Source organism: Bufo gargarizans, chromosome 3 (genome assembly GCF_014858855.1).
Source record: "Bufo gargarizans isolate SCDJY-AF-19 chromosome 3, ASM1485885v1, whole genome shotgun sequence".
NCBI lineage: Eukaryota > Metazoa > Chordata > Amphibia > Anura > Bufonidae > Bufo > Bufo gargarizans.
Window position 1 is genome coordinate 472415626 of NC_058082.1, and position 27041 is coordinate 472442666.

Below are 27041 nucleotides of genomic sequence, written 5' to 3' on the forward strand. Positions count from 1 at the left end.
CGCAACTCCTCAGGCACAAAACATCTGCCGTTGGGTCTCCCAGAGGGAGCACCAGATTGAGCCGCCAAAATCTGCTCACCCAGGGGAGAAGTCAGGCTGGTGCGAATAGCGGCCAGGATCTGATTCGGGGGTATGACCGTAGTCGGAATCGACTCCTCCCCGGACAGCTCGGAGTACTGCCGTGATAAGGCATCTGCTCTGATGTTCTTGGAGCCGGGTAGGTAGGAGACCACGTAATTAAAACGTGACAAGAACAGAGCCCATCTGGCCTGACGTGGTGTCAATCTCTTGGCCTCAGAGAGGTAGGTCAGATTCTTGTGGTCCGTCAGGATGAGAACCGGAACCACCGAGCCCTCGAGCAAGTGCCTCCATTCTTTAAGGGCCTGCACGATGGCCAATAACTCCCTGTCACCAATCTGATAGTTGCACTCCGCGGAAGACAGTTTCCGGGAGTAAAACCCACAAGGAAGCAGAGGACCCTCTGGTGTTCTACGCTGAGACAGGAGGGCGCCTACTCCCGTCTCAGACGCGTCCACCTCGAGGACAAAAGGCAACCCAGGGTTGGGATGCGACAGAATCGGAGCCGACACAAAGGCGGACTTTAGAGCCTCAAAAGCTCGGATGGCCTCGAGCGGCCAGACCTGAGGATTACTGCCCTTCCTGGTCAGATCCGTGAGAGGCTTGGCTAGCATGGAAAAGTCCCTGATGAACTTCCGATAATAATTGGCGAAGCCCAAAAAGCGCTGCAGGGCACGAAGCCCACTGGGCTGGGGCCACTGTAAGACAGCCGAAACCTTCTCAGGATCCATGGAGAACCCCTCAGCGGAAATGATGTAACCTAAGAAGGTTACCTGGGATCGGTGAAATTCGCATTTCTCAAGCTTACCGAACAGCTTGTTCTCTCGTAAGCGTTGCAACACTCGTCTGACATCCAGAATGTGGGCCTCCATGGATGCAGAATATACCAAGATGTCATCCAAATAGACCACCACACACTGCTGCAACAGGTCACGGAAAACATCGTTGATGAATTCCTGGAAGACTGCGGGCGCATTGCACAACCCAAAGGGCATAACCAAGGATTCATAATGACCGGTCCTGGTGTTAAACGCGGTCTTCCACTCATCGCCCGCCTTGATCCTTACCAGGTTATATGCCGCCCTCAGGTCGAGTTTGGTAAAGACCGTGGCCCCTTTGAGGCGATCGAACAGCTCGGAAATCAAGGGTATCGGGTAAGCGTTCTTGATCGTGATGCGATTGAGACCCCTGTAATCGATGCAAGGCCTCAACTCGCCGCCCTTCTTTTTCACAAAGAAAAATCCAGCCCCTGCCGGGGACGAGGATTTGCGAATGTGTCCGCGTGAAAGCGCCTCCCTCACGTACTCCTCCATGGCCTCATTCTCCGCTACCGACAGTGGATAGACTTTGCCACGAGGAGGAACGGCACCGGATTGTAACTCTATGGCACAATCGTATGGGCGGTGCGGAGGTAGGGCAACCGCGCGCACCTTATCGAATACATCCCGGTACTCTTCGTATTCAGGAGGCAACAGAGAGTCCGAGGAAGTACACAGCAACTTGACAGGCCCATGGATGCAACTAGCCCCACACTGCGGTGACCACGAGAGGATCTCGACCGATCTCCAATCGAAAGTCGGATTATGCTTCTGGAGCCAGGGGTACCCCAAGACCACCGAGTAGTGTGGAGACGAAATAACCTGGAGACAGACCGACTCTCTGTGAACGGCACCAATGGCTATCCCCACTGGAAGGGTCTCATGAGTCACGTGTGGCGGCAGAAGGGGTCTGCCGTCTATCGCCTCAAGAGCCAGTGGGGAACCTCGAGGCTGCAGAGGAATGGAATTGGCGGCAACGAACACTCTATCAATGAACAAACCACCAGCACCAGAGTCCACCAACGCCTGGGTCGTCACCGAGCCCCCGACCCAGGAGAGGACAACCGTGATCAGTGGTTTGTCAACACGGGAAACCGGGGACGAGGAGACTCCACCCAAGATCTGCCCCCGACAGGACCTCAGGTGCGAGCGTTCTCCCGGACGGTTCGGACATGCCAACCGAAAATGCCCACCGAGACCACAGTACATGCATCGGCCCTCGCGTCTCCGGAGTACCCTCTCCCCCTCAGACAGGCGAGCAAACCCCCGCTGCATGGGTTCACCCCCAGACAAGTCATCCCCAGGAGGCGTGGGAGGAGAGGGAGGCACGGGTGGGACAGCAAACGTAGGCGCCAATCTGTTAGGAGACCTCCGCAGGCTCTCCTTAAAGGAAGGTCTCTCCCTGAGTCTGGTGTCAATCAAAATCAGGAAAGAAATAAGAGACTCGAGCTCCACTGGTAGGTCCTTAGCTGCAACCTCATCCTTCAAGGCATCCGAGAGACCATGAGAGAAAGCAGCGACCAGAGCCTCATTATTCCAGCCCACCTCTGCTGCCAGGGTACGAAACTCAATGGCGTATTCAGCTACGGATCGTGAACCCTGTCTGATGGACATAAGGAGCTTCGCAGCAGAGGCAGCACGAGCCGGCACATCGAATACCTTCCGAAGAGAAGCAACAAAACCGGAAAACTCGGCAACCACCGGATTGTTGTTCTCCCATAAAGGGCTGGCCCAGGCCAAGGCCTTGTCCGAGAGCAGCGAGATCAAGAAGCCCACCCTTGATCTCTCAGTAGGAAAGGCATGTGGCAGCAACTCAAAGTAAATGCCCACCTGGTTAAGGAAACCTCGGCACTGAGTTGGCTCTCCCCCAAAGCGCTGTGGAAGGGGGGCAGAACCGGTCATACCCTGAAACACCACAGGCGCAGCAACAGGTGTCAGGGTAGACTCTGGCGCAACAACCGGAGCGGCAGTAGGAGCGGGCCCAGGAGCGACAACCGACCCATCGGCAACGGAAGCTAAATGAGCCGTGCGTTCAAGCAGGGTTTGCAACGCCACAGCGAACCGACCCAACAGGTGATCCTGCTGATCAAGTCTGGCAACCAGCGTAGGTAGCGAGGGTGGCCCTGTACCATCAGAATTCATGGCTTGGTCCTAATGTCATGGAACCATGAACCAGACGTACAACAAGAGATAAGTGGAAAATAAGAAGGTTTTATTGAAGAGCAAGCCGTAAGCAAAGTCCGAACGGATGGCTAAACCGAAGCAGGGTCTTGCGGAGACAGAGGTCAGGAACCAGAAGGGTAGTCAGACGAAGCCAGGAACAGGAACCAACGGGGTAGTCAGACGAAGCCGGAATCAGGAACCAACGGGGTAGTCAGACGAAGCCGGAATCAGGAACCAACGGGGTAGTCAGACGAGACCAGGATCAGGAACCAGAAGCAGCAGCAGTCTTGGAAGCATGTGAACACAGGAGGACCAAGCAAGGAACTGAAGCCACAGACCTCCTATATATATGAGCTGGGCATCCAGCTCCTCCCAGTGGGAAGGAGGAGCCGCAGGGTGGGAGGCTACAAGAAAACCCAGAAACCAAGATGGCCGCCAGCACATGTCAAACGAAGGGAACAGCAAGGAGGTAAGACCATGACAGTAGGGCGATACTCTCTAGTCATTCAATGGAGTAAAAATGTCTTTTCAAAAACGTGTTATATTCTCAGCGGCCTCATTGTCCTTTTCAGAGAATGTTTCATTGTCAAAACAGATTCCATTCTCAATTGTTTCTTCGGATTGTATCCTGTCTTCACATTCACCATGGTCTTCCGTTTCTGCATGGTCCCTCTTTCTCCTACAAAGAAAAGTCATAAAATGGTATATCGAATTATTCCTTCATCCAGTTACAGTATATCTTGTAAGCTTTAAATGAACTACTCCTCAGGACACAGTAGCAGGTACACTGTGGATTTTCCAACAAAACACAGTAGATGGAGAAATATAAATTGAAAATTCTTTCCAGTTTGGTTAGTCAACTACATACACATTTTTTTTTTTTAAATATCAAATAAGACTACATACATTATCGACAGACAAGCTCAGCAGAGGCAGTACTAGTCCTGTACAACTTATTCTCTAGTGCACTCCCAGTCAGTACACGCAAGATAGTTCAAATCTCATTTAAAAGACTTTTATGAATGTTTAAACCCTTCCCAACTGCTTCACATAAATACAGTATATATGAGAGGTGGGCCTTATGGAATGGTCTCACCAGCTGTTCCTTCTCCGTATGTGGAAGGTGCAATGACTGGGATTGTAGATAACTCTGATCTTGTTCATTTAACCCTTCTGAAACTGTGGTTAATAGTGATCACGGACTCTGTGAGGCTAGTCAGAGGGTGTGGGCTGCCTCTGACCTCTGATGAGCACTACTGCAGCAAAATTGTCGGGTGCAGAAAGGCTGCTCTGGTAGCCTCGGACCTTGTGAAAGCTCCCAGGTCTGCCATAGTAAACTGTCTATTAAGCTTTGCTATGCACTGTTAGTGCAGTGAATGCATGCGCGCTGTCATTCACTGTTAGGATAGATACCTGTGTATTCCTCACTAGGTTTCTACCTTGATAGTACCAGTTACCCGGTATCCACATCTGGCACCGGTGTTAACCTAGCCCCTTCAGTGTTGGTGGGTTTTAGTTGTTGGATCCATCCCTCGCCATATGGTGGCTTTTGCCGCCTGCCAAATGGTTCAGGTGTGGACCCACAATTGGAGTTAGATTTATTGCTGCCTTTGCAGTAGTTGAGTACACACCCCTGTATTATAACAAAATATACTAATAAAATATTTATTATTTTGTTTTAGCGTCCTGTTCACACTTATATTTGCTTACTAGTGCATTAGGACGCATACCCTACTCACCTTTTCTAGTTTTTGTACTTAATAGGAAGCCTGTGAAAATCCCATACCCTGAAATAGTATATGGTATAAGCAATCAAGTGTTCACATGTTTAAGTCCTCTAAGAGGGCCAAAAAATGTAGAGAAAAAATGTTTGTAAAAATACAAAAGAAATAAAAATTCAAATCACTCCCTTGTAAATCACACAAAAGTCCAAACTATTACTTCCTACCTTCCTGGAGCTACAACTTTTTTTTTATTTTTCTGTTCACATAGCCGAATAAGGGCTTGTTTTTTTATTGTACTTTCTAATGGCACCATTTAATATTGCATACAATGTAGTGGGAAGCTGGGGGGGGGGGGGAAACTCTAAAAAAGGTGTAATTGGGAAAAAACTTCATGAATTTCGTTGAGTTTCTTATGTGGTAAAACTGACCTGTTACCTTCATTCTCTGAGTCAGTATGATTACAACGATGCCACATTTACATAGTTTTTCTTTTGTTTTAGTTTATTTTAGAGTGGCAGAGTTAAAGGGGGAGATTTATCAAGAAAATGTATCAAGTGTTTTCTGCGCCAGTCTTGATATCTCCTGCACTGCCAGAGAATGCGTCTCATTTGTGATGAGGCTCAGGCCTGGTCATAAAGGGCATCCTCCAGCAGTCCATGCGCCTAAATAGAAATCTATGATAGCTCTGAGCTGTTGTAGATTTCTAGCTTCATTTTCACCAGAAAACTGGTGTAAATGAAGATATATTTGTCTCTGTTGTTTGCCACACCTTTACATGGGCCAATATATTAGGCAATTATCAGGAACAAACTAAAAATTCCTGATAATTGCCTGATCATCATCAGAGAAAAGAGCTGCATTTACATGCAGCAATCACATCTGATGTATGGGGACAAGCAATGGGGAATCTCTATCCCCTAGAAATTAATTGTTCCTGGGCAGCAAATTGCTGTTCAGACAGCAAGATCTGCTGCACAGAAAATATGATTTTTGGTGCTGGCAGATTGACATGATCCCATCTGATGAATAAGAGTTTACTCATTCATTGGGTGGCTGCCAGCACCTTTTACACAGTACAATTATCAGGATTGTTTCTCCAATCGCTCATCTCTAATTATCAACATGATAATAGGTCCATGTCAAGGGACCTTTAATTACTTAGTTAGAGGTTGGCAAAACGGATCGTGGATCTTCAGTACAACATGTAGCAACCATTTCCTGAAAACCAATTATAAACCATGTATTGCATGAGATAGAAATATTCATAAAGGTGGAAATACATGAGATAAATATCTATTACAATATTTCCATATATATGACAATCCTTATCTTCTCCACCAACATCAGTAGTTGGGAAGACATCATACACATCAGATAGTTGACTAAATCCCCCAAAATCTTCAGGATCAGCAGACATACCGTAGGCTAATGTGTACGACCAGCCTAAGAGGTAATACAGTGCTCTGAAGCTGGCCTGAAAACTAGGAGATATACATTTTTGCTCCAGTACAAGCATATATTGCCTAGAGTTGCCCACACTGCCATTCCAGTTGGGTAGGAACTAATTTTGACGGACAATGGTTCGCGGACTAATTCAAGTCAATGGGTCCGTGAAAAAACACGGAGGCACACAATATTGTCATCCGCGTCTGTGATCCGTGTCCGTTTTTTTCCTATCATTTTCAAGGCAAACTTGACTTAGATTTTTTTTCACTTTTCTGGTCTGGTGATCCTTCAAAAATCAAGGAAGACACAAGGAAGAAAAAACGGACATGGATCACGGAACAACTGAACCCCGTTTTGCGGACCGTGAAAAAATACTGTTGTGTGCATGAGGCCTATTAGAAATGTAGCTCACTTTACATGCCAAGAGAGATTAAACACACAATACCCTCATGACTACTGTGTGGGGCATAACTACTGTGTGGGGGCACTAAGGGGGCATAACTACCTGTGTGGTGGCACTGGGCACTAATAAGGCATTCAGTTGTGTAGGGCATTAAGGGGACATTCTTCTGCGAAGGGGGCAATAAGGGGAAGAAAGGGATGCAAATGAGCTTTTAACAAGCTCTGCCTCTAATGCCACCAGATGTAAGGCAGCTATCCTATAAGTCAATGTTTGACCCTTTAAATAGGCCTTAAGATATGACTCGGATATTAAAGGGGTTATCCAAAACTAATAAATGTCCCCCACATGCCCGGGCCCCTCACACTGAGTCATGTCTCAAGGCCTAGTAAAAGGGTCAAACATTGACTTAACTTAGGATAGCTGCCTTACATCTGGTGGCATTAGAGGCGGAGCTTGTTAAGAGCTCATTTGCATCACTTTCTTCCCAGAATTCCGGAGGAGCATGTATGGCCTATAAGTCTCCTCACGTCAACTAAGGTTCTCTCTCCCCAAGGGGGCAATAAGGGGGCATAACTACTGTGTTGGAAAACTAAGGGGGCATAACTACTGAGTGGGTGGGGGATTGTATGGCAAGTGTAGGTGGTCTTGACTAGCCATGGGTGGGGTGTTTACGGGGAAGTTGTTAGGAAGACGGGCCCAATTCAAAAATTTGCAATGGGGCCCAGCCTTTTCTAGTTACGCCCCTGTTGTAATTTCACTTCCTTGACCTTTGATCGAAATGTACAAAAGAACATTATTTTACATGCGTTGCAGGAAGCATTTGTTTTGAAATCAGAAGATAAGAATGTCAAAGATCAGGAATTATCCCTATCTCAAGAGTTTATGACAGAGTAAGTGGTAATATCTACACTCGGAAATCATTAACTCTAATAGCATTTTACTGCCTTTTGTGAACTTGGAATCAGTTCAGATTTGTATGATAGAAAAGCAATTAGGATGACCCATAGCTATTAGTTGGTAAACACTTAGCATCAGTATTTTTAACTGGCCAATTAAACTGCAATCAAAATGAAAGTACTGATAATTAAAAAAAAATATGATATACAGTATGTTTCACGAGGCTATATTCTTGGCATTGAGTCTGCAATATAATGTACTAGCGCTCCACCCAAGGTAGAATAAAAGTATAAACTCTGTGGAACATGAAGTTTCTATAACAATCGGAGTGCACTTTTTTATTTTTAGACTAGCAGAAGGACCCAGCTTTGCACGGGTATATTTCACCTATCTAATTTAATGTTTGCATGTGTCGTTAAAAGATATCGACGGTATGATCTATAACAGTGACCTCTACAGCACCTCACCCCTTTAATAGTGAACTCCACAGTCCCCCACCCCTTAACACTGACCCCCCCCACAGTGCCCCACCACTTTAAAATTGGACCCCCACAGCAGCCCATCCCTATAACTTGGACCTTCACAGCAGCCCACCCCTTTAACAGTGAATTTGACAGCACCCCACTCGCTTGACAGTGACCTCCTCAGGGGCCCGCCCCCTTAAATGTGACCTCCACAGTACACCGCTGCCTTAACAGTGACCTCACAGTACCCTGCTTTGTTAACAGTGACCTCCACAGCAGTTGCCCCTGTAATAGTGGCCCCTGCCCCCTTAACAGTGACCTCCACAGTGTCCGCCCCTTTAACAGTGACCTCCACAGCAGCCTGCCCCCTTAACAGTATAATCCACAGTGAACACCTCTTTAACAGTGACCTCCACAGTGAACGCCCCTTTAACAGTGACCTCCACAGTGCCCGCCCTTTTAACAGTGAGCTTCACAGAAGGTGCCCTTTTAATAGTGGCACATGCCCCCTTAACAGTGATCTGCACAGCGCCCTGCCCCTTTAAGGCTCGGGCTACATGACGACATGTGTTGCGCAACATTTTGTCGCACCAATGTCGCACAACAATTTTTAAAGTGATAGGCTATGGTGTCGTGCTGCGACTGCAACACTACAGTTGCAAAAAAATCCATCCAAGATGGATTTTTCTGTGACTGTCGGGTCACAGTCGCTGTATGTCACAGTGCAACATCATAGACTATCATTATAAAAATTGTTGTGTGACATCAATGTCGCAGTGTAGTTGTGCCCTATGTGTCGTGTGACACATGTCGTGTAGCCCTAGCCTAAAGCTGACCTACAGCAGTGAAGAAAAATGGCTGGGTTGTTATGGAAACCTGGAGTAAAACTGTGTGTATGTATAGACTAAGGGCCTGCGAGCTTCTATTGGCTAATAAGGGACATGTGACCATGTGTATGGCAGTTGGGATATGAAGAGAAAGACTTGCAAGCTTGTATTGGCTAATGCGGGTCATTTTTTGGGAATATCTCAGGAATGGTACGTCCTAGAGAGCTGTGACCCCCACAAGATTTCTTTCCAGGTAGCAAGGGATGTGTACACCAAGTTTAGTTGAAATCGATGGTTGCGTGTTTGAGTGATCGCGGAACATACATACATACACACTGTACATATATATGTCCTTCTTTATATTGTGACACAGTGAGGGGTTGTGTCCGGCAAGGCGGGTATTTTCCTCCCAGCATGTGCGGTTGGGCTGGTTTCCAGCCAGGTGTGGTCAAATACCGGACCAGAGTTTAAGTGCCGGTCCGGGTTTTTGCAGCACCTGGCTGTCCTGAAATAGGCAGCTGGGCTTAGCAGATAGGTCTCTGTTTTTGGGATCTGAGGTTTTGTGCCGTGCTGGAGGGCTGAGAGCCGCAGGCTGGGTAAACAGGTTCCCTAAAGCCTGCTGTGGACTACTGGAGGCAGAACTGCCAGCAAGGCGACTTGTGTTATATGAACTTTCCATTGTGTGTGAATTTGACTGCAAAGTTATGTGCTGTTTTGTGCAATTGCCTCAAGTGTGAATAAACACTGACGTTTTGAGTTAAGAACTTTTATTTTGCCTCTGTACTGCGCCCGCTTAACCTATCTACCAGAGCAAAACCCCACAATTGGTGGAGGGTGTGGGCAAGAGCCGTGATGCTGGCGTGAACGCCAATATTTATAGTTTCTGCATTTTTTAGGCACGGTTGTATTTCGTACAGTAAACCAGCTGTATTACAACCAGTGCCCCACAACAAAATGGAGGCTGTTGTGAAAGCCCTCATGGAGGCTAATCTGCAGCAGCGAGAAACAAACCTGCAGCAACGCGAGGCTAATAAGCAGCAGCTGGAGACTAACCAGTTGATGCTACAACACGTGATGGCTTTGCAGACAGCAGGAGCGACCCCGAGCGTCCACAATGCCCGGCAAGCAGTCCGTGCCGTGATTCCTAACATGACCCCCGCAAACGACATCAAAACCTACCTGGCGATGTACAGGAAAGTGGCCATCAGGGAAAAGCTACCCCGTGACCAGTGGGCTGAGGTCGTCGCTCCATTCCTGGCATCCGATTCCCAGAGGGTGTATTTCGACTTGCCGGATGATCAAGCGGCTGACTACCAAATAGTATAGGGTGAGATTTTGGCAAGACTGGGGGTGAATGTGTTGGTCCGGGCCCAACGGGTACATCAGTTTGGGTTTAAGCCGGCTGAGCCTGCGAGGACCCAGTATTATGACTTACTCCACCTCTTGCAAAAGTGGCTACAGCCTGATGTGCTGAGTCCCACGGCTATGCTGGATAGACTATTGGCTGATATGTTCTGGAGGGCTCTGCCACCCTTTCTCCAGCACTGGATCGGCCAGGTGTCTCCTGGCAACGCCCTAGAAATGGTGGACCCGGTGGAGCGCTACGAGGCTACTGAGACTGCTACAGGGGGTTCTTTTGGGAGGGGGTCAGTCAGACCGCATAAATTCCCATCACAGACCTGGCGACTTGTACCGACCAAACCCACCCGGGGTGTACCCTTTACAGACCTGGCTCCGATAGTCTGCTGGCGGTGTCAGGAGCCGGGCCATGTAAGAGCTGATTGTCCCCATCAGGTGGAACCCATGGATACTAACTATAGCTACCATCAGTCACTATATGCCAGGAAGCAGTGTGCAGCAGAAACTGCAGAAGAGATTCACAACGAGGGGCTATCCGCAGCATGTCCTAAGGGAGGCTTTTTAAAATGCATCCACATGTGAGTGCAACACCCTTTTGGTACAAAGAGAATCAAGGGGGAAAAAGGTAGATGTAATCAGAATTATTTCGACTTTTGACACCAGGAGCCAGGAAGTTAGGGATATCATCAACAAATACTGGCCTATTCTCTTGATGGACCCGGACATGTCAGATATTCTATCTCCCCGCCCAAGTATTTCATTCAGACGGGGTAGATGTCTCCGCGACCGATTAGTCCACAGCCATTATTCAGGACCTGCCCCAAAAGGAACTTGGCTCGACCGAAAACCACTGGGCACATTTCGGTGTGGGCTTTGCATGGCTTGTAGTAATATAAAAAATTCCAAACACAATACTTGTTCGGTCACGGGTAAAATCTATGACATTCGGGACTTCATCAATTGTCGCAGTAAGGGGGTGGTGTACCTGGCCCAGTGCACGTGTCCTAAGGACTATGTGGGCAAAACGTTCAGGGAATTCCAGAGGCGAATCCTCGAACACATCAATGATATAAAGAGCAAAAAGGACACGCCCCTAACTAACCATATGTGGGAAGTCCACAATGGTGACCCTCGACTCATGAAGTTCTCTGCACTGGAACTGATTAGACCCTCCCCAAGGAGGGGCAACTGGGACCGCAGGATCCTCCAGAAAGAGACTGAGTGGATCTTCCGGTTCCGGTCACAATCACCGGGAGGCCTAAATGAACAGCTCACGTTCTCATGCTTCCTGTGAAATACCCGGCCTTCTTGTCTATAGGGGTCACCCCGAATCTAAAACTTCTCCCTCGTGTGACAGAACTCGGTATCGACACGCAAAGTGTCATTATCTCTATTTTAGGACCTTTTTCAATCAGCAAGGCCCACCTAGGATATAGTGTGTATCAATCTCAGACAGCATTATTTACTGATACCCCCAACCCTAGCCTGTAAGGTAATAATACCCCTAGCCCTATCCTGCAAGGTACCAATACATGGCTGGATAATACAGGGGCTACGATAACGACATATCTGTGCTATTGTTGTCAGTATTAACTCTGGCGGTCATCCGTATTCCCACTCACCTGAACGTACCGGTATATAGATTCCCTGTACCAATGGTATGGAGTATCTGTGTTAATGACATACTGATATGGAATATCCCTGGTATCCCTGGTACACTGACGCACCAATATGGAATATCCATGGTGTACTATTGCACCAACAACAATTAAATTCATCACTGTCCAGCCTTGTCTTTATATGATTCCTGCACAACTGTGAAGAAATAGTGATTTGCCCAATATTCCTGGGCTGGAGTGGCTGACCACGGTCACTACATACAGAGAGAGTGACTTATGTATTGACTGCGGAGACAGTGACTTATTTATTAATTTATCCAATATACAGAAATAGTGAGTTATTCACCTAATAGACCTTGGCTGGGGTACGTGTCTGCTATTTATCACCAACTGCGAACAACTACCCCACCTATAGATCCAGGTTACCCCCCGATCACCCCACATAAGATGATAAATAGTCACAAGGTTTCCAAGTCCCCTATTGGGACGTCACCACTTCTTCTATGCCTGCTATCGTTGGTGAGAGGGCTGGACTTACACTAAGGCCTCATGCACACAACCGTTTTTTTTTTGAAGGTCCGCAAAAACGGGGTCCGTAGGTCCGTGATCCGTGACTGTTTTTTCGTCCATGGGTCTTCCTTGTTTTTTGGAGGATCCACGGACATGAAAAATGAAAAAAAAATCTAAGTCAAGTTTGCCATTGAAATGATAGGAAAAAACGGACACGGATCACGGATGACAATCTTGTGTGCATCCGTGATTTTTCACTGACCCATTGACTTGAATGGGTCCGTGAACCGTTGGCCGTAAAAAAAATAGGACAGGTCATATTTTTTTCACGGCCAGGAAACACGGATCATGGATGCGGCTGCCAAACTGTGCATTTTCCGATTTTTCCACGGACCCATTGAAAGACAATGGGTCCGCGAAAAAAAACGGAAAATGGCACAACGGCCACGGATGCACACAACGGTCGTGTGCATGAGGCCTAAATGACTAGTGGAACGCATAACCACGCCCACAGGATGCCGCGCTGGAACGCAAGCTCACATGCGATCCAGCTGCCGCATCCTAGTGATGACGCGGACGGCCTGGATTGGCTTCTCCACGGTGGAACACACGGCCATCTTTAGGTCTCGGCGTGCGTTCCACCTACAGCTTCTGATGAATTCTTTATGCCAGGCTAAGCGCAGCTTCCTGGCATATGTGATGGACACCAATACACCTGCCACTGATGCCTCTTAGGTATATTGACTAACTATATGTATACCCCTCTCATTTAGTATACTCCTTACACTTTTATTTAATTGCCGGGGACTACTAGGTCACATGACCCATAACAGTACTGCGATTGGTGGAAAATAGCTAGGGACCGCCTTGTCTAGGGCTTTAAATAGCTTTGGGATCAGTGCACAAATTGGAGCCTCATTTTAGTGCCCCCTGGAGCACCCCAAGTTGCAGACGGCTGGTCAGAACGGATGTGTTTCAACAGATGAGTATTAATTTATCTTCCATAATCTGCATCTGCATTATCGTTGTAAACTCTATTTTCTGACAGCTGAGTACCGCCTTGAGGGTGCTCCAGTACTTTGGTTTGGTTTAACTTTGATTTGATTTTGTTAATTCGTTGTTGTGTGGTTGCTGTGTATCTCCTGACGAACCTTGCCATTTAAGGGGAAACGCATCGAGACTAGGACTGTTATTGAAATAACCAATATAAAATGATTGTATTACAATGGAGACTAGGACTGTTATTGAAATAACCAATATAAAATGATTGTATTACAATGGAGACTAGGACTGTTATTGAAATAACCAATCTAAAATTATTGTATTACATTGAATGACCCAGGCATCCATATGGGTTAAAAAAAAATTGTTGTAAGGGCGCTTTAAGGACAGGTAGTCTAGGCACGGGGACAGAGTGCTCCTACCATCTGGGTGCATCTCTGGGCAGAGACTAGGCCAGGGATACCCTAGGGATACACTAGGGACCCATATGGTATTGCCCTCGGTCCTCCACTGGTAACATCCATCCTTACACCTGATTCTTATTTGGTTTCTTACTGTCTGTCTTGTTGTATGTATATTAGTCCCCGTGTGAGGGACCCTCTTGATTTTTTATTATATTGACATTAAAAAGTTATGTTTTAGGTAGTTGGCTTCAGTGATAGTGTCTTTTATACAACTACCAATTAAGTATTTTGACTGTTAATAAAAAATGTGCAGCAGGTACCCCAAAAACTCTAAACCACCTGTGCCAGGTGGAGGTAGGAGACACTCCAGCAGAGGCTCTGCTGGACTCAGGGAGTCTGATGTCCCTAGTAAGGGCTCCCCTGGTACAGTCAGCGGAGTATACTGGTCGGGGTCATGTGCATCCATGGAGACTTAAAGGACTATCCCACCTTCCTGGTGTCTCTAACCACAGGGGCTGGAAGATGGACTCCAAAGTGGCAGTTGCTCCAAATTTACACTACGAACTTATAATAGGGAGAGACTTCATGGGATTCCTGGAACTGTGGCCTGCTATGAGAGTGACTGATTATCGAAGTACCGTTTGACCGAATAGCTATGGACCTCATAGGCCCAGTACCGAAGTCCACCAGAGGGCATCAACACATCTTAGTGATTCTAGACTACGCCACTTGGTACCCGAAGGCGGTGCCACTGCGACATACCTCGGCCAAATTCATAGCTAAGGAGTTAATGGAGATGTTTTCCCGAGTAGGACTACCTAAAGAAGTTCTGACCGACCAAGGGACCCCTTTTATGTCCAAGGTGATGAGGGAACTCTGTAAGTTGCTGCACATAAAACAACTACAGATGTCTGTTTACCATCCGCAAACTGACGGTCTGGTAGAACAGTTTAACCAAACAATTAAAATGTTGAAAAAGGTAGTGTCTAAAGATGGGAAGGAATGGGACTTCCTTCTGCACTATCTCATGTTCGCAGTGCGAGAGGTACCCTAGGCCTCTACTCGGTTCTTGCCCTTCGAACTGCTATATGGCAGATGCCCTCGTGGTCTCTTGGATGTGGCCAAAGAGGCATGGGGACAACAACCCACTCCACATAAGTGTCATTCAGTACGTTACACAAATGCAAGATCGGATAGAGACAGTGTTGCCTCTTGTTAGGGCTCTTTCACACCTGCGTTATTGTCTTCCGGCATAGAGTTCCGTCGTCGGGGCTCTATGCCGGAAGAATCCTGATCAGGATTATCCTAATGCATTCTGAATGGAGTGAAATCCGTTCAGGATGCATCAGGATGTCTTCAGTTCCGGAACGGAATGTTTTTTGGCCGGAGAAAATACCGCAGCATGCTGCGCTTTTTGCTCCGGCCAAAAAAACTGAAGACTTGCCGCAAGGCCGGATCCGGAATGAATGCCCATTGAAAGGCATTGATCCGGATCCGGCCTTAAGCTAAACGTCGTTTCGGCGCATTGCCGGATACGACGTTTAGCTTTTTTAGAGTGGTTACCATGGCTGCCGAGACGCTAAAGTCCCGGCAGCCATGGTAAAGTGTAGCGGGGAGCGGGGGAGCAGCATACTTACCATCCGTGCGGCTCCCGGGGCGCTCCAGAGTGACGTCAGGGCGCCCCAGGCGCATGGATGACGTGATCGCATGGCACGTCATCCATGAGCATGGGGCGCTCTGACGTCACTCTGGAGCGCCCTGGGAGCCGCACGGATGGTAAGTATGCCGCTCCCCCGCTCCCCGCTCCTACTATGGCAACCAGGACTTTAATAGCGTCCTGGCTGCCATAGTAACGCTGAAAGCATTTTGAAGACGGATCCGTCTTCAAATGCTTTCAGTACACTTGCGTTTTTCCGGATCCGGCGTGTAATTCCGGCAAGTGGAGTACACGCCGGATTCGGACAACGCAAGTGTGAAAGAGGCCTTAGGGAGCATATCGAGGCATCTCAGCGAGCCCAGAGTCGTGTCTATAATCGTCAGGCTCGGGTCCAGATCTTTAACACGGGTGATCGGGTTTTGGTTCTGGTGCCGACCGTGGACAGTAAGTTCCTGGCTAGGTGGCAGGGGCCCTACGAGGCACTTGAGAAAATTGGAGATGTAAACTACAAGACACACCAGCCAGGGCCGGAGCAGATTTACCATGTGAATTTACTAAAACCATGGAAAGATAGAGAAACCTGTACAGAAGACAGCCCGTGGCTGGATTTTCAAGGAGAAGAGGTACCGGCCCCTTTGTCTGATGCAAGAGAGGCAGCTGCCACAGTAAAAATTGCTGACAGCCTCTCTTCTAAACAGACTCAGGAGGCCAGCGAGTTCGTTAGTTGGAACATGGATGTGTTCTCGGACCTCCCTGGACGCACTTAAATAATCCAGCATGACATTGTCACTGCGCCTCAGGCAAAAGTCCGATTAAAACCATACCAGGTACCCGAGGCTCAGCGACAAGCCATATTGGAGGAAGTGCAGCTAATGTTGCAGCCAGACGTCAATGTGAGTGAGCCAGTCCTATAGTATTGATACCCATGCCGGACGGGACATTGCGGTTTTGTAACGACTTTCAAAAACCTAACGAGCTTTCCAAATTCGATGCATATCCCATGCCCCGGGTGGATGAGCTCATCAAGAGGTTAGGACAAGCCCGGTATTTTTCTGTTTTGGACCTCACGAAAGGGTACTGGCAGGTGCCCTTAACAGAGGCTGCCAGAGAGAAAACTGCCTTCATCACACCTGAGGGGACGTATCAATATAAGGTCTTAACCTTTGGTCTGCATGGCGCCCCCACCACTTTTCAGCGACTAATGGACATTGTGCTTTGTCCACATCGTCGGTATGCTTCGGCTTACCTGGACGATATTGTCATCCACAGTACCGACATGGAAAGTCACCTACTCAAAGTGCAGGCTGTAATGGACTCCCTTCGGAAAGCTGGCCTAACCGCTAACCCCAAAAAATGTGTTATAGGGTTAGAAGAGACTAAGTACCTGGGATATGTCATTGAGCGCAGAGTCATCAAACCCCAAATGAACAAAATAGAGGTGATACGGAATTGGCCCAGAGCTGTCACCACTAGGCAAATTAATTCATTTCTGGGAATGGTGGGCTATTACATGAGGTTTGTTCCCCACTTTGCTACTCTAGCCGCGCCCTTGACAGGGCTCTTGAAAGGACGAAAATCAGTGATGGTTCGCCGGGATGATCGGGCGGAAGAGGCTTTTGCCGCTTTGAAGTCGGCCCTGTGTGGGTTCATGGTACAAATGGATGCCTCCGAAGTAGGCCTCGGTGCTTTACTGTCTCAGGAAGTCAACGGGTTGGAGCATCCCGTTGTCTTCCTAAGCCGCAAGCTCACCCCAGCCAAGACCAGGTACAGTATAGTGGAGAGAGAGTGCCTGGCTATCAAGTGGGCACTCAAATCTCTCCGCTACTATTTGTTGGGGAGAAAGTTCCGCCTGGTGACCGACCACTCCCCTCTCAAGTGGATGAGCCAGGCCAAAGACAGGAATGCCCGGGTCACCAGATGTTTTTTGTCTCTGCAGAACTTTAAGTTCTCGGTAGAACACAGAGCAGGCCGGTTGCAGGCAAACGCGGATGCCCTGTCCCGGGTGCATTGTCTGGCGTGTGTCCACCCTCTCAGGGTTGAACAAAGGGGGTGGGGTGTATGTGACACAGTGAGGGGTTGTGTCTGGCAAGGCAGGTTTTTTCTCCCAGCATGTGCGGCTGGACTGGTTTCCAGCCAGGTGAGGTCAAATACCGGACCGGAGTTTAAGTGCCGGTCCAGGTTTTGGCAGCACCTGGCTGTCCTGAAATAGGCAGCTGGGCTCAGCAGAGAGGTCTCTGTTTTTGGGATCTTAGGCTTTGTGCCCTGCTGAAGGGCTGAGAGCCACACTCTGGGAAAACAGGCCCCCTAAAGCCTGCTGTGGACTACTGGAGGCATAACTGCCAGCAAGGTGATATATGAACTTTCCATTGTGTGTGAATTAACACCAAGACTGCAAAGTTACGTGCTGTTTTGTACAATTGCCTCAAGTGTGAATAAACACTGACATTTTGAGTTAAGAAGTTATATTTTGCCTCTGTACTGCGCCAGCTTAACCTATCTACCAGAGCGAAACCCCACAATATATATAGATTAGCGTGGAAAATCCTGTGACTTTCAAACACCATGATTTTTTGCTTTAAAAGCAGCCTGCAATGATAGAAAGGAACAAAAATTAACTTGCGCTCCAGCCATGTGTCAACACAACATGTGACCACTAGTGATGAGCGGCAGGGGCGATATTTCGCGAATATTTGGGCAAATATTCACCATATATTCTGGCATTCGCGAATTCGTGATCTCCAGGCATTATTTTCTTGATCGCATAAACTGGTATTTAAAAAAAAATAATGAATATTCGCGATTACGAATATATTTTGCGATATTCAAAATATTTGTGAATTCTCGAAGTGCCGATATTCGCAATTTAAAATTCGCAATTCGAATTTTTGTGATCAACACTAGTGACCACTGCAGCCAATCACTGGCAGCGGCAAACTTCAATGGTGTCAACCTGTTATTGCTACAAGCGGTAATTGGTCATATCATTACTGAAGCCTGGTAAACAAGGACCGGCCGGTGGGGCACCAAGGAAACTTCGTCTTGAGAGAAGCAGGGGACCGGTAAAGTTTGTATTTTTTCTTGTTGTTATTTTATACCATTGTAACCTATTTTTAAAAGTTTCCATAGGGCTAGAAAACAAAGTGCCATTGTGTATATAGGTTATAAGATGCAATGTAGTCCTGTGGCATTGATTAAAAAAAATAGAAACTAGTTTACTTACTATTGTGCAAGGTATATTATGCATAGATATAGGACTTTTCTGTCTATCACTGACTGCATCATAATGATTTATCATACAGTCAGTTCCTATCAGATTGCGAGTCTAATGTACTGTACTCATATAATAATGTGGGTACTGTACAATAGACCCATGATCTGATAGGAACTGACTGTATGATAAAACACTATGATGCAGTCAGTTCCGGTCAGGGCAATGATCGGTCCGGGAGATGTGGCCAACACCAGCCATGTTTCCTGGACCAAGCACGGTTGTGTGAATCAGCTCTAAGAAGTGATGGTTGAACAAACTTACTTCTTACTCTTGATTGATGATATTACAAGAAAAATGCTTGCAACTCCAAGAATGCCGACAATCACCCCAAATACAATCATCCATGATTTGCTGGATCGCTCAGATACAGGGGCGAATGTAGGGGGGATAGCAAGGAACTCCAGGGTGTTGTCATTTAATAGAAAGGCGCTGTTTATCCGGTTCCTTTCCAGTCTGTGAAAAAAATGTATGTGTGATTAAAGCCAGGCATAAACAGGTCAGTTATGGACACACAATTGTACTCCAAAGTATAATTTAATAATATAATAAAGCCACCACCCAAAAAAAAAATTTTTTTAATTCTTAAAAATAGTTAAAGGGGTTATCCAAACCATAAAATTCCCCCCATATGCCCTGTTGTATTTACCTCACTCCCCAGCACCCGCGTTGCTTCTCTTACCAGCACGGCAACTGCTGCATCTCCCTGTCACGCGGATGAAAATATCCGGCGTCGGGGGGTGCTGCCAATAGCATGGCGCGATGGGAACAATTCTCCCTAGCATTGCGGGTGAAGCTATAGAGGCTCGTTCCCATCGCGGCCTGCTATTGGCTGCCCCCCCCGACTCCGGGGAGATGCATCGTCCGCCGTGCCGGCATCAGAATCCACTCAGGGGCCTGGGAGCGGGGTAAGTACAACCTCTGTGAGGGGCCCAGGCATATGGGAGGCATTATAGGGGTTGGAAAACCCCTTTAACTGTAAAAAAAAAAGCATATATTTATGATATCACATACCCAAAATGGTGCTAATAAAAACTACAATGCCATTTTTTTACATAAAACATTATATTATTGTGTAAAAGTATAGAAAACACTACGGTATATATATATATTTGGTATTGTTATAATCACACTGATCTGTAAAAAAATGTTATAACTAGCTACACCACAAATTAAATGGTGTAACAAAAATTGCACACAAAAAAAGAGGCAGAATTTTTTTCACCTCATACAGCAACATTGTTGCAATGAAAAAAAAATGCTTAGTTATGAAGGGCCAAAATAGACTGAAGCATAAGGCTACCCGCACAGGTTGCCGATTAAGTGTGATACAGTACCAGCAAAGTGTGTGAGATTAGACAAATCACGTATACTTTACTTTTTTCCATGCAGAAATTAACCTGCCATGCGGATTTAGAAATTTGCAGCATCTCAATTGTTTGTGTGGTTCTTTTGTGTAAATTTCACCCTTTTCAATGCAAGGGTGAGATCTGCGGAAAATCTGCATCAAATCTGCCCCAAAAACCAGAATCGCACAGAAATACAGTATACATGAAATGTTGGTTATGTATTAGAGAAGACACTAGTAGCTTGTGATGAGGCAGAACTTGGTTTACTTGTGTGGATTTAGTTCCAAACATACAAGACATTTCATCAAACTAACAGCAGCCATCTTGGTATAGAGAGAGAAAAGAGAGAAAGAGAAACCAACAAGTTTTACAGATATACACAACTGGTAACCTTAATGTACAGCGCCATCTACTGGTCAAGTGGTAATAATACACAATACTGTATATTGCTGTTGCATCCCCTACATGAAAACCATGTGGATTTTCTGTTTTGAAATCTGCATTCGTGTACAGGTACCTTACGGGGCTAATGCCAATGAATAATGTCATACAATTTCTAAGTGAATGCTGTGATTGGAGTGTTCATCAATAAGGGTACTTGCAAACTAGCGTAAAAGTTTTCCGGTATTGAGTTCCGTCATGGGGGCTCAATACCGTAAAAAAACACTTCAGTTTTGTCCCCATTCATTGTCAATGGGGACAAAACTGAACTGAACGGAGTGCTCCAAAATGCCATTCCGTTCTGTTTAGTTGCGTTCCCAGACCGGAGAGCAAACCACAACAAAAAAAAGAAAAAACTGATCCGTCATGACCCCCAATGCAAGCCAATGGGGTTTTCTCTGCCACAATCTGCCACAATAGAAAACGGATCCATCCTCCATTGACTTTCAATGGAGTTCATGACAGATCTGTCTTGGCAATGTTAAAGATAATACAACCGGATCCGTTCATAACAGATGCAGATGGTTGTATTATCAGTAACGGAAGCGTTTTTGCTGGACCCTGCCGGATCCAGCAAAAATGCTAGTGTGAAAGTAGCCCAACTTAGATACAGGTTGGGTTGGGTTTACATTTAGTGTTACTTTCTATAAATGCATTAAAAATATATGTTTTTTCTAATAGCAATTGCATTTTCTCAGGTGAAACATGTTGAATCAATGTCCCAGATTTATTAATGTGTCTGCACCAAAATACTGTCTAAAAAGTGGTGCAAAGTAGCAAAAAATTGTTGCAAAATAGTGCATATAGGGTTTCTCCAATTTTTTCCAACATATTCGAAAATGGGGTGGGCTTAACGGTAAGTGGGTGAAGCTTCATGGGTAATAGGTGGGGCATAAGATGCTCCGGTTTTAGGGCAATTCTGAGATAGAAATCTGTCTCCGAGTGAGCCAACCAATAGTTGTTAAGAGTCAGAGAAAAGTGTCTCCCCCTTCACCACAATTATCATCCAGCCTGAGCCCCTGGGATAAATCTGGTGCAGGTCTAGAGTGAACGCCATCAACAGGATAAGTAGATCTGGGCCTCTGGGGGAGATTTATCAAAACTGCTGTAAAGGAAAATTGGCTTAGTCACTCATAGCAACCAATCAGGTGGAAAAAAAACCTTTCATTTTCCAAAAGTGCTCTGAAAAATAAGTACAAAAATAATCTGATTGATTTCTATGGGCAACTAAGCCAATTTTCCTTTATGCCAGTTTTAATAAATCTCCCAAAATATGTTTTACCTGTAAAAACTGCATAGGCAATTACCACTAGTAAAAAAAAAAAATGCAATCACTGTAAAAACAAACATGTATTTTGAGGTTATATTTTCTATGCATTAAAAAAAAATATATAAAAATGTATCAACCCAGCCAAATGTATCAACAAAAACGTATAAACCCAGTAACACAAAAGGGTACCTTCACACTAGCGGCAGGACGGATCCGACAGGCTGTTCACCATGTCGGATCCGTCCTGCCGCAATTTTGTCGTGCCGCCGGACTGCCGCTCCGTCCCCATTGACTATAATGGGGACGGGAGGCGGAGCTCCGCCGGACTAAAAGTACTGCATGTCTGACTTTTTAGTCCGGCGGCTTCTCATCGTGCACTGCTGCGCTGCGCCGGAGCTTGGCCCCCGTCCCCATTATAGTCAATGGGGACGGAGCTGCAGTCTGGCGGCAGGGCACATCCTGCGCCTAGTGTGAAAGTACCCTAACAGAGATGAATCATTAAAGGGGTTCTCTCACCTTAGACATTGGGTGCATATTGCTAGGGTATGCCCCCAAATTTGTCTGATAGGTGTGGGTCCCACCTCTGGGACCCACACCTATCTTTTGAATGGGAAGCGCGGCCACGGCTTCATTCATTTCTATGGGCATGCCAAAAATAGCCGACCGCATTGTGCCCCGTTTGAATGGAGTGGCGGTCACACATGCACGCTACTACTCCATTCAGTTCTATGGGGCTACTGGAGATAGCAGAGTGCTTGTACTCCGCCATTTCGAGCAGATAAATGAAGCAGTGGACACGCATGCATGTCTGCCACTCCAATCAAACAAGGAGCACGGGCCGCCATTATTGACCCAAAGACAACTTCAAAAACATGGCCCCACATTTATTTTGCAGTATTTGGACATTTGGCTCCAGGCTCCCACACAAATTACGGTTTATATCTCGAGGTCCCAACATAAGGGCACCCTGTGATCAGCCTATCATTGGTGGATTCTTCTTACAAAGTGTTAGGAAGGTATGTCCTAAATGGACATCACCTTCAACTAGGAATCCTGGAAATTTCTGGCCCAAAACTAAAGAAAAAATAATGAATACATGGCTCTGAGATATGCAGAGTATATGAAGGAAATAGGTCAGAGGATGATGTAGTATCCATAAAATAGATAATCATTAACAGTTGTGCATAATGCTTTTACGAAAGGTGGCAATTTGATAAACTCAAGTTATAATGTAATGCGTAAGCTCATAATACTGATAAGAAACTCAAATTACTGTGTCTTAAAGGGGTTGTCTCATCTCAGACAATGGGCGCTAGTACATGCCCCCATTGTCTTATAGGTGCTGGTACCCGAACCTATATCGGGAACGGAAACCTGCAAAGTGGTCTGAGCACCACCAAGTGCTCCTAGAGATATGCCCCCATTGTCTGACTTGAGACAACTCCTTTAAAGGGGTTTATATAAGAGCCGCTCCAGCTCTGGGGGTCCCAGTGTGTCCAGACAATACATGCATTCCCATTCATTTAGATGTCCATCCTATAATTCTACATTTCCCCTAAAGGAAGCACTTCAGGAATGGGGGCTGTCAGTGCCTTTCCCAGGCAATAATAGCTCATTACCAGGTTTCATGAGCCTCCTTCACTGCCTCAGTGTTCAGCCTTGTGGATGGGAATATCTGACGGGCTCTTTCCAAATTTGCATACAATACGGCAGCCCAGTAAAGTCCACCGTTCATGGTGCAGATGCAGCTACAAACTTGTGGTGGTCAACCTGGCAGGTGTCTGACATATCTGTGCTGAGTATTATGCCGTAAAACCATGCTCGGACTAGCCCACCGGGGAGGCGGGGGATTCCTCAGTAGGCCCCCAGTCTCCTGCGCCTGGAGATAACACAGAGGAGTAATTATTTATCTTGTTTCTCAGGAGAGATAAATATTGCAGCCACTAGATGGCAGTATCACACAGTGATGCAGTCTCCTACTGGTGTAAATAGTACAGGAGGCCCAGCAGTATTTTCTAAGCTTTCCGGGCTGCTGGCAGTAAAGGAGAAGAGAACATGTCTAGCCATCCTCCTGCCTTCCCTGCTGTCAGAAACCTGGCTGCTGGAGAGAAGGACTCCTCTGCGGTGCTGGGCTGATTTCTCAGGTGTGTGACAGTAGTGAGCTGTAGGAGACTGTAAGGGGTAAATAGGGGATTTTTGTTTATAGTAGACTCTATGATCGGTGTATGTGTGCTGCTCTGTGCAGAATTCAGAGTGGCATTGGGGGGGACTATGCCCTAGGTCCCCCCAATGCCTCTACTTTAGGTGCACCCCAATTAGTGCCACAGCTCCAGATGCCCCCTAATGCCCCCACTCTAAGTGCACCCCTAATATTGCCTCTTCTCCGGTTGCTCCCCTAATACCTCTGCCCCAAGATCACTACTATTACCCTGTCTCAGGTGACCCTAATGCCTCTGCTTTAGGTGCACCCCCAAAAATGCACCAGCTCCAGATGCCCCCACTTTAAATGCACCACTAATATCTTCTCCAGTTACCCCTGCTCCAGGATCCACACTATTACCCTGCCTCAGGTGACCCTAATGCCTCTGTTTCATTTAAGACCCTCCGTTTGTGCCCTTTGCTCACATTGCTCCTTTAGCACCTTTGCTTGGGCTTTGTTAAAGGTTATGACCTGCAAAGGGGGTTGGACTTATGACTGAAAAATTCTGCACAGTGCGTCATATTGACACGTATGGTTTACATGGTGGTAGTGATGATATCCCGTATTTACAGGCATCACTGCTGCCATGTAAAGAGATACTGGTGGTGGAGGATTTTAAGGGGTTGTCCAGGTTTTCAAGTTATCCTCTCCACAGCATAGGGCATAACTATATGATTAGTAAGGGTCCGATTCTACGACCCCTACTGATCCCAGGAACGGGTCCTGTTCCCCCTTTTTGATGGTGTGGCAGGCCACACATATGCCCTGCTTCTCCATTTATTCTCTTTGGGACCACTGGAAATAGCCAGCGCTGTACTCCGCCATCTCCAGCTACTCCATAGAGAATGGATGGAGAGTCAGGGCATATGCTCAACCTGCCACTCAATCAGGAAGGGGGATTAGTGGGGTCTCCAGCGTTCAGACCCCCACGGATCACTTAGTTATTCCCGATCCTGTGGATAGAGGATAACTAGAAAAGTGGACACAAGTCCTTTAACAGGCGAGCATTTCTATTTTCGTTTGACACATATTTTGGGCCAGATTTTTAATATTTATTTATTTTTATTTTTTTACACCCAAAGAAAACCTTTAAAGGGTTTCTACCACCAGAAATACTGTTATGTAGCTGACTGACATTAGCAGTAGTTCCTGTAGCCGTTTTTGTTAAAAACGTACTTTTATAGATATGCTAATGAGCCTCTAGGTGCTATGTGGGCGTCATTAGCACCTAGAGGGCTCCGTCCACTAACCATTTCAGCCACCCATCGCGTCCCTCCAGCCCGCCCGCTCCTGTTGATTGACGTGAAACTTCTCAGTATCGAATACCAATTTCCGCGCCTGCGCCGTGCGCTTCTGTATTCTCCCGGTGCCGGCATCCTCACTGCGCCTACGCCAACTATGTTACAATGAGGAAGCCGGCACCAGGAGCGCGGCATTCACTCACAGCGCCTGCGCCGAATACAGAAGCGCACGGCGCAGGCGCGGGAATTGGTACTCGATACTGAGAAGTTTCACGTCAATCAACAGGAGCGGGGCGGGCTGGAGGGATGCGATGGGCAGCTGAAATGGTTAGTGAACAGAGCCCTCTAGGTGCTAATGTCGCCCACATAGCACCTAGAGGCTCATTAGCATATCTATAAAAGTACGTTTTTAACAAAAACGGCTGCAGGAACTACTGTTAGAAACATACTGTTATGTAGTGCTGACATTAGCAAATCGCTAATGTCAGTCAGCTACATAACAGTATTTCTGGTGGTAGAAACCCTTTAAGGATAGGGAAAGTCAAAAAAGGAATAAATGTCTTGGTGTGTGCATTGCGTGTTTCCTATGTGTGATTGGTGTGTGCTATATATGTTCTATGTATCAGTGGTGTATGGGCAGTATGTGACATATGCATCAGTGGCATGTGAGCCATGTATAAGTTTCTTGTGTGCCACATGTGTCCAATGAGTGATTGGTGTGCGCTGCATGTGTCTTGTTTCTGACTGACTTAAGTGCAGGATATCCATATATGTGTAGATTCTGCCACATGTACAGTACAGTTTGGACACACCTTCTCATTCAAAGAGTTTTCTTTATTTTCATGACTATGAAAATTGTTTATTTACACTGAAGGCATCAAAACTATGAATTAACACATGTGGAATTATATACATAACAAAAAAGTGTGAAGCAACTGAAAATATGTCATATTCTAGGTTCTTCAAAGTAGCCACCTTTTGCTTTGATTACTGCTTTGAACACTCTTGGCATTCTCTTGATGAGCTTCAAGAGGTAGTCACCTGAAATGGACTTCCAACAGTCTTGAAGGAGTTCCCAGAGATGCTTAGCACTTGTTGGCCCTTTTGCCTTCACTCTGCGGTCCAGCTCACCCCAAACCATCTTGATTGGGTTCAGGTCCCGCAAAGGTGACTCTTGGTCTTCCTTTCCTGGGGCGGTCCGCATGTGAGCCAGTTTCTTTGTAGCGCTTGATGGTTTTTGTGACTGCACTTGGGGACACTTTCAAAGTTTTCCCAATTTTTCGGACTGACTGCATTCTCTTGTTGAGCTTCCAGAGGTAGTCACCTGAAATGGTCTTCACTTCACAGGTGTGCCCTGTCAGGTTTGGTTTAATAAGTGGGATTTCTTGCCTTATAAATGGGGTTGGGACCATCAGTTGCCTTGTGGAGAAGTCAGGTGGATACACAGCTGATAGTCCTACTGAATAGACTGTTAGAATTTGTATTATGGCAAGAAAAAAGCAGCTAAGTAAAGAAAAACGAGTGGCCATCATTACTTTAAGAAATGAAGGTCAGTCAGTCCGAAAAATTGGGAAAACTTTGAAAGTGTCCCCAAGTGCAGTCACAAAAACCATCAAGCGCTACAAAGAAACTGGCTCACATGCGGACCGCCCCAGGAAAGGAAGACCAAGAGTCACCTCTGCTGCGGAGGATAAGTTTATCCGAGTCACCAGCCTCAGAAATCGCAGGTTAACAGCAGCTCAGATTAGAGACCAGGTCAATGCCACACAGAGTTCTAGCAGCAGACACATCTCTAGAACAACTGTTAAGAGGAGACTGTGTGAATCAGGTCTTCATGGTAGAATATCTGCTAGGAAACCACTGCTAAGGACAGGCAACAAGCAGAAGAGACTTGTTTGGGC

At 46.5% G+C, this 27041-nt stretch overlaps 1 protein-coding gene across 1 annotated transcript in view; it reads right to left on the reverse strand.

Moving 5' to 3' along the window:
• Nucleotides 1–3420: 3420 nt before the first annotated feature.
• CLTRN (collectrin, amino acid transport regulator) overlaps nt 3421–27041 on the reverse strand; it is an 83683-nt gene continuing 60062 nt past the window's right edge. Inside the window, exons 5-6 of the mRNA XM_044283723.1 lie at nt 18904–19095; nt 3421–3738 (exon numbers count right to left, since the gene is read on the reverse strand). Coding sequence (XP_044139658.1) covers nt 3588–3738; nt 18904–19095 — 343 coding nt within the window. The 3' untranslated portion in view covers nt 3421–3587. The remainder of the gene's footprint in view (nt 3739–18903; nt 19096–27041) is intronic.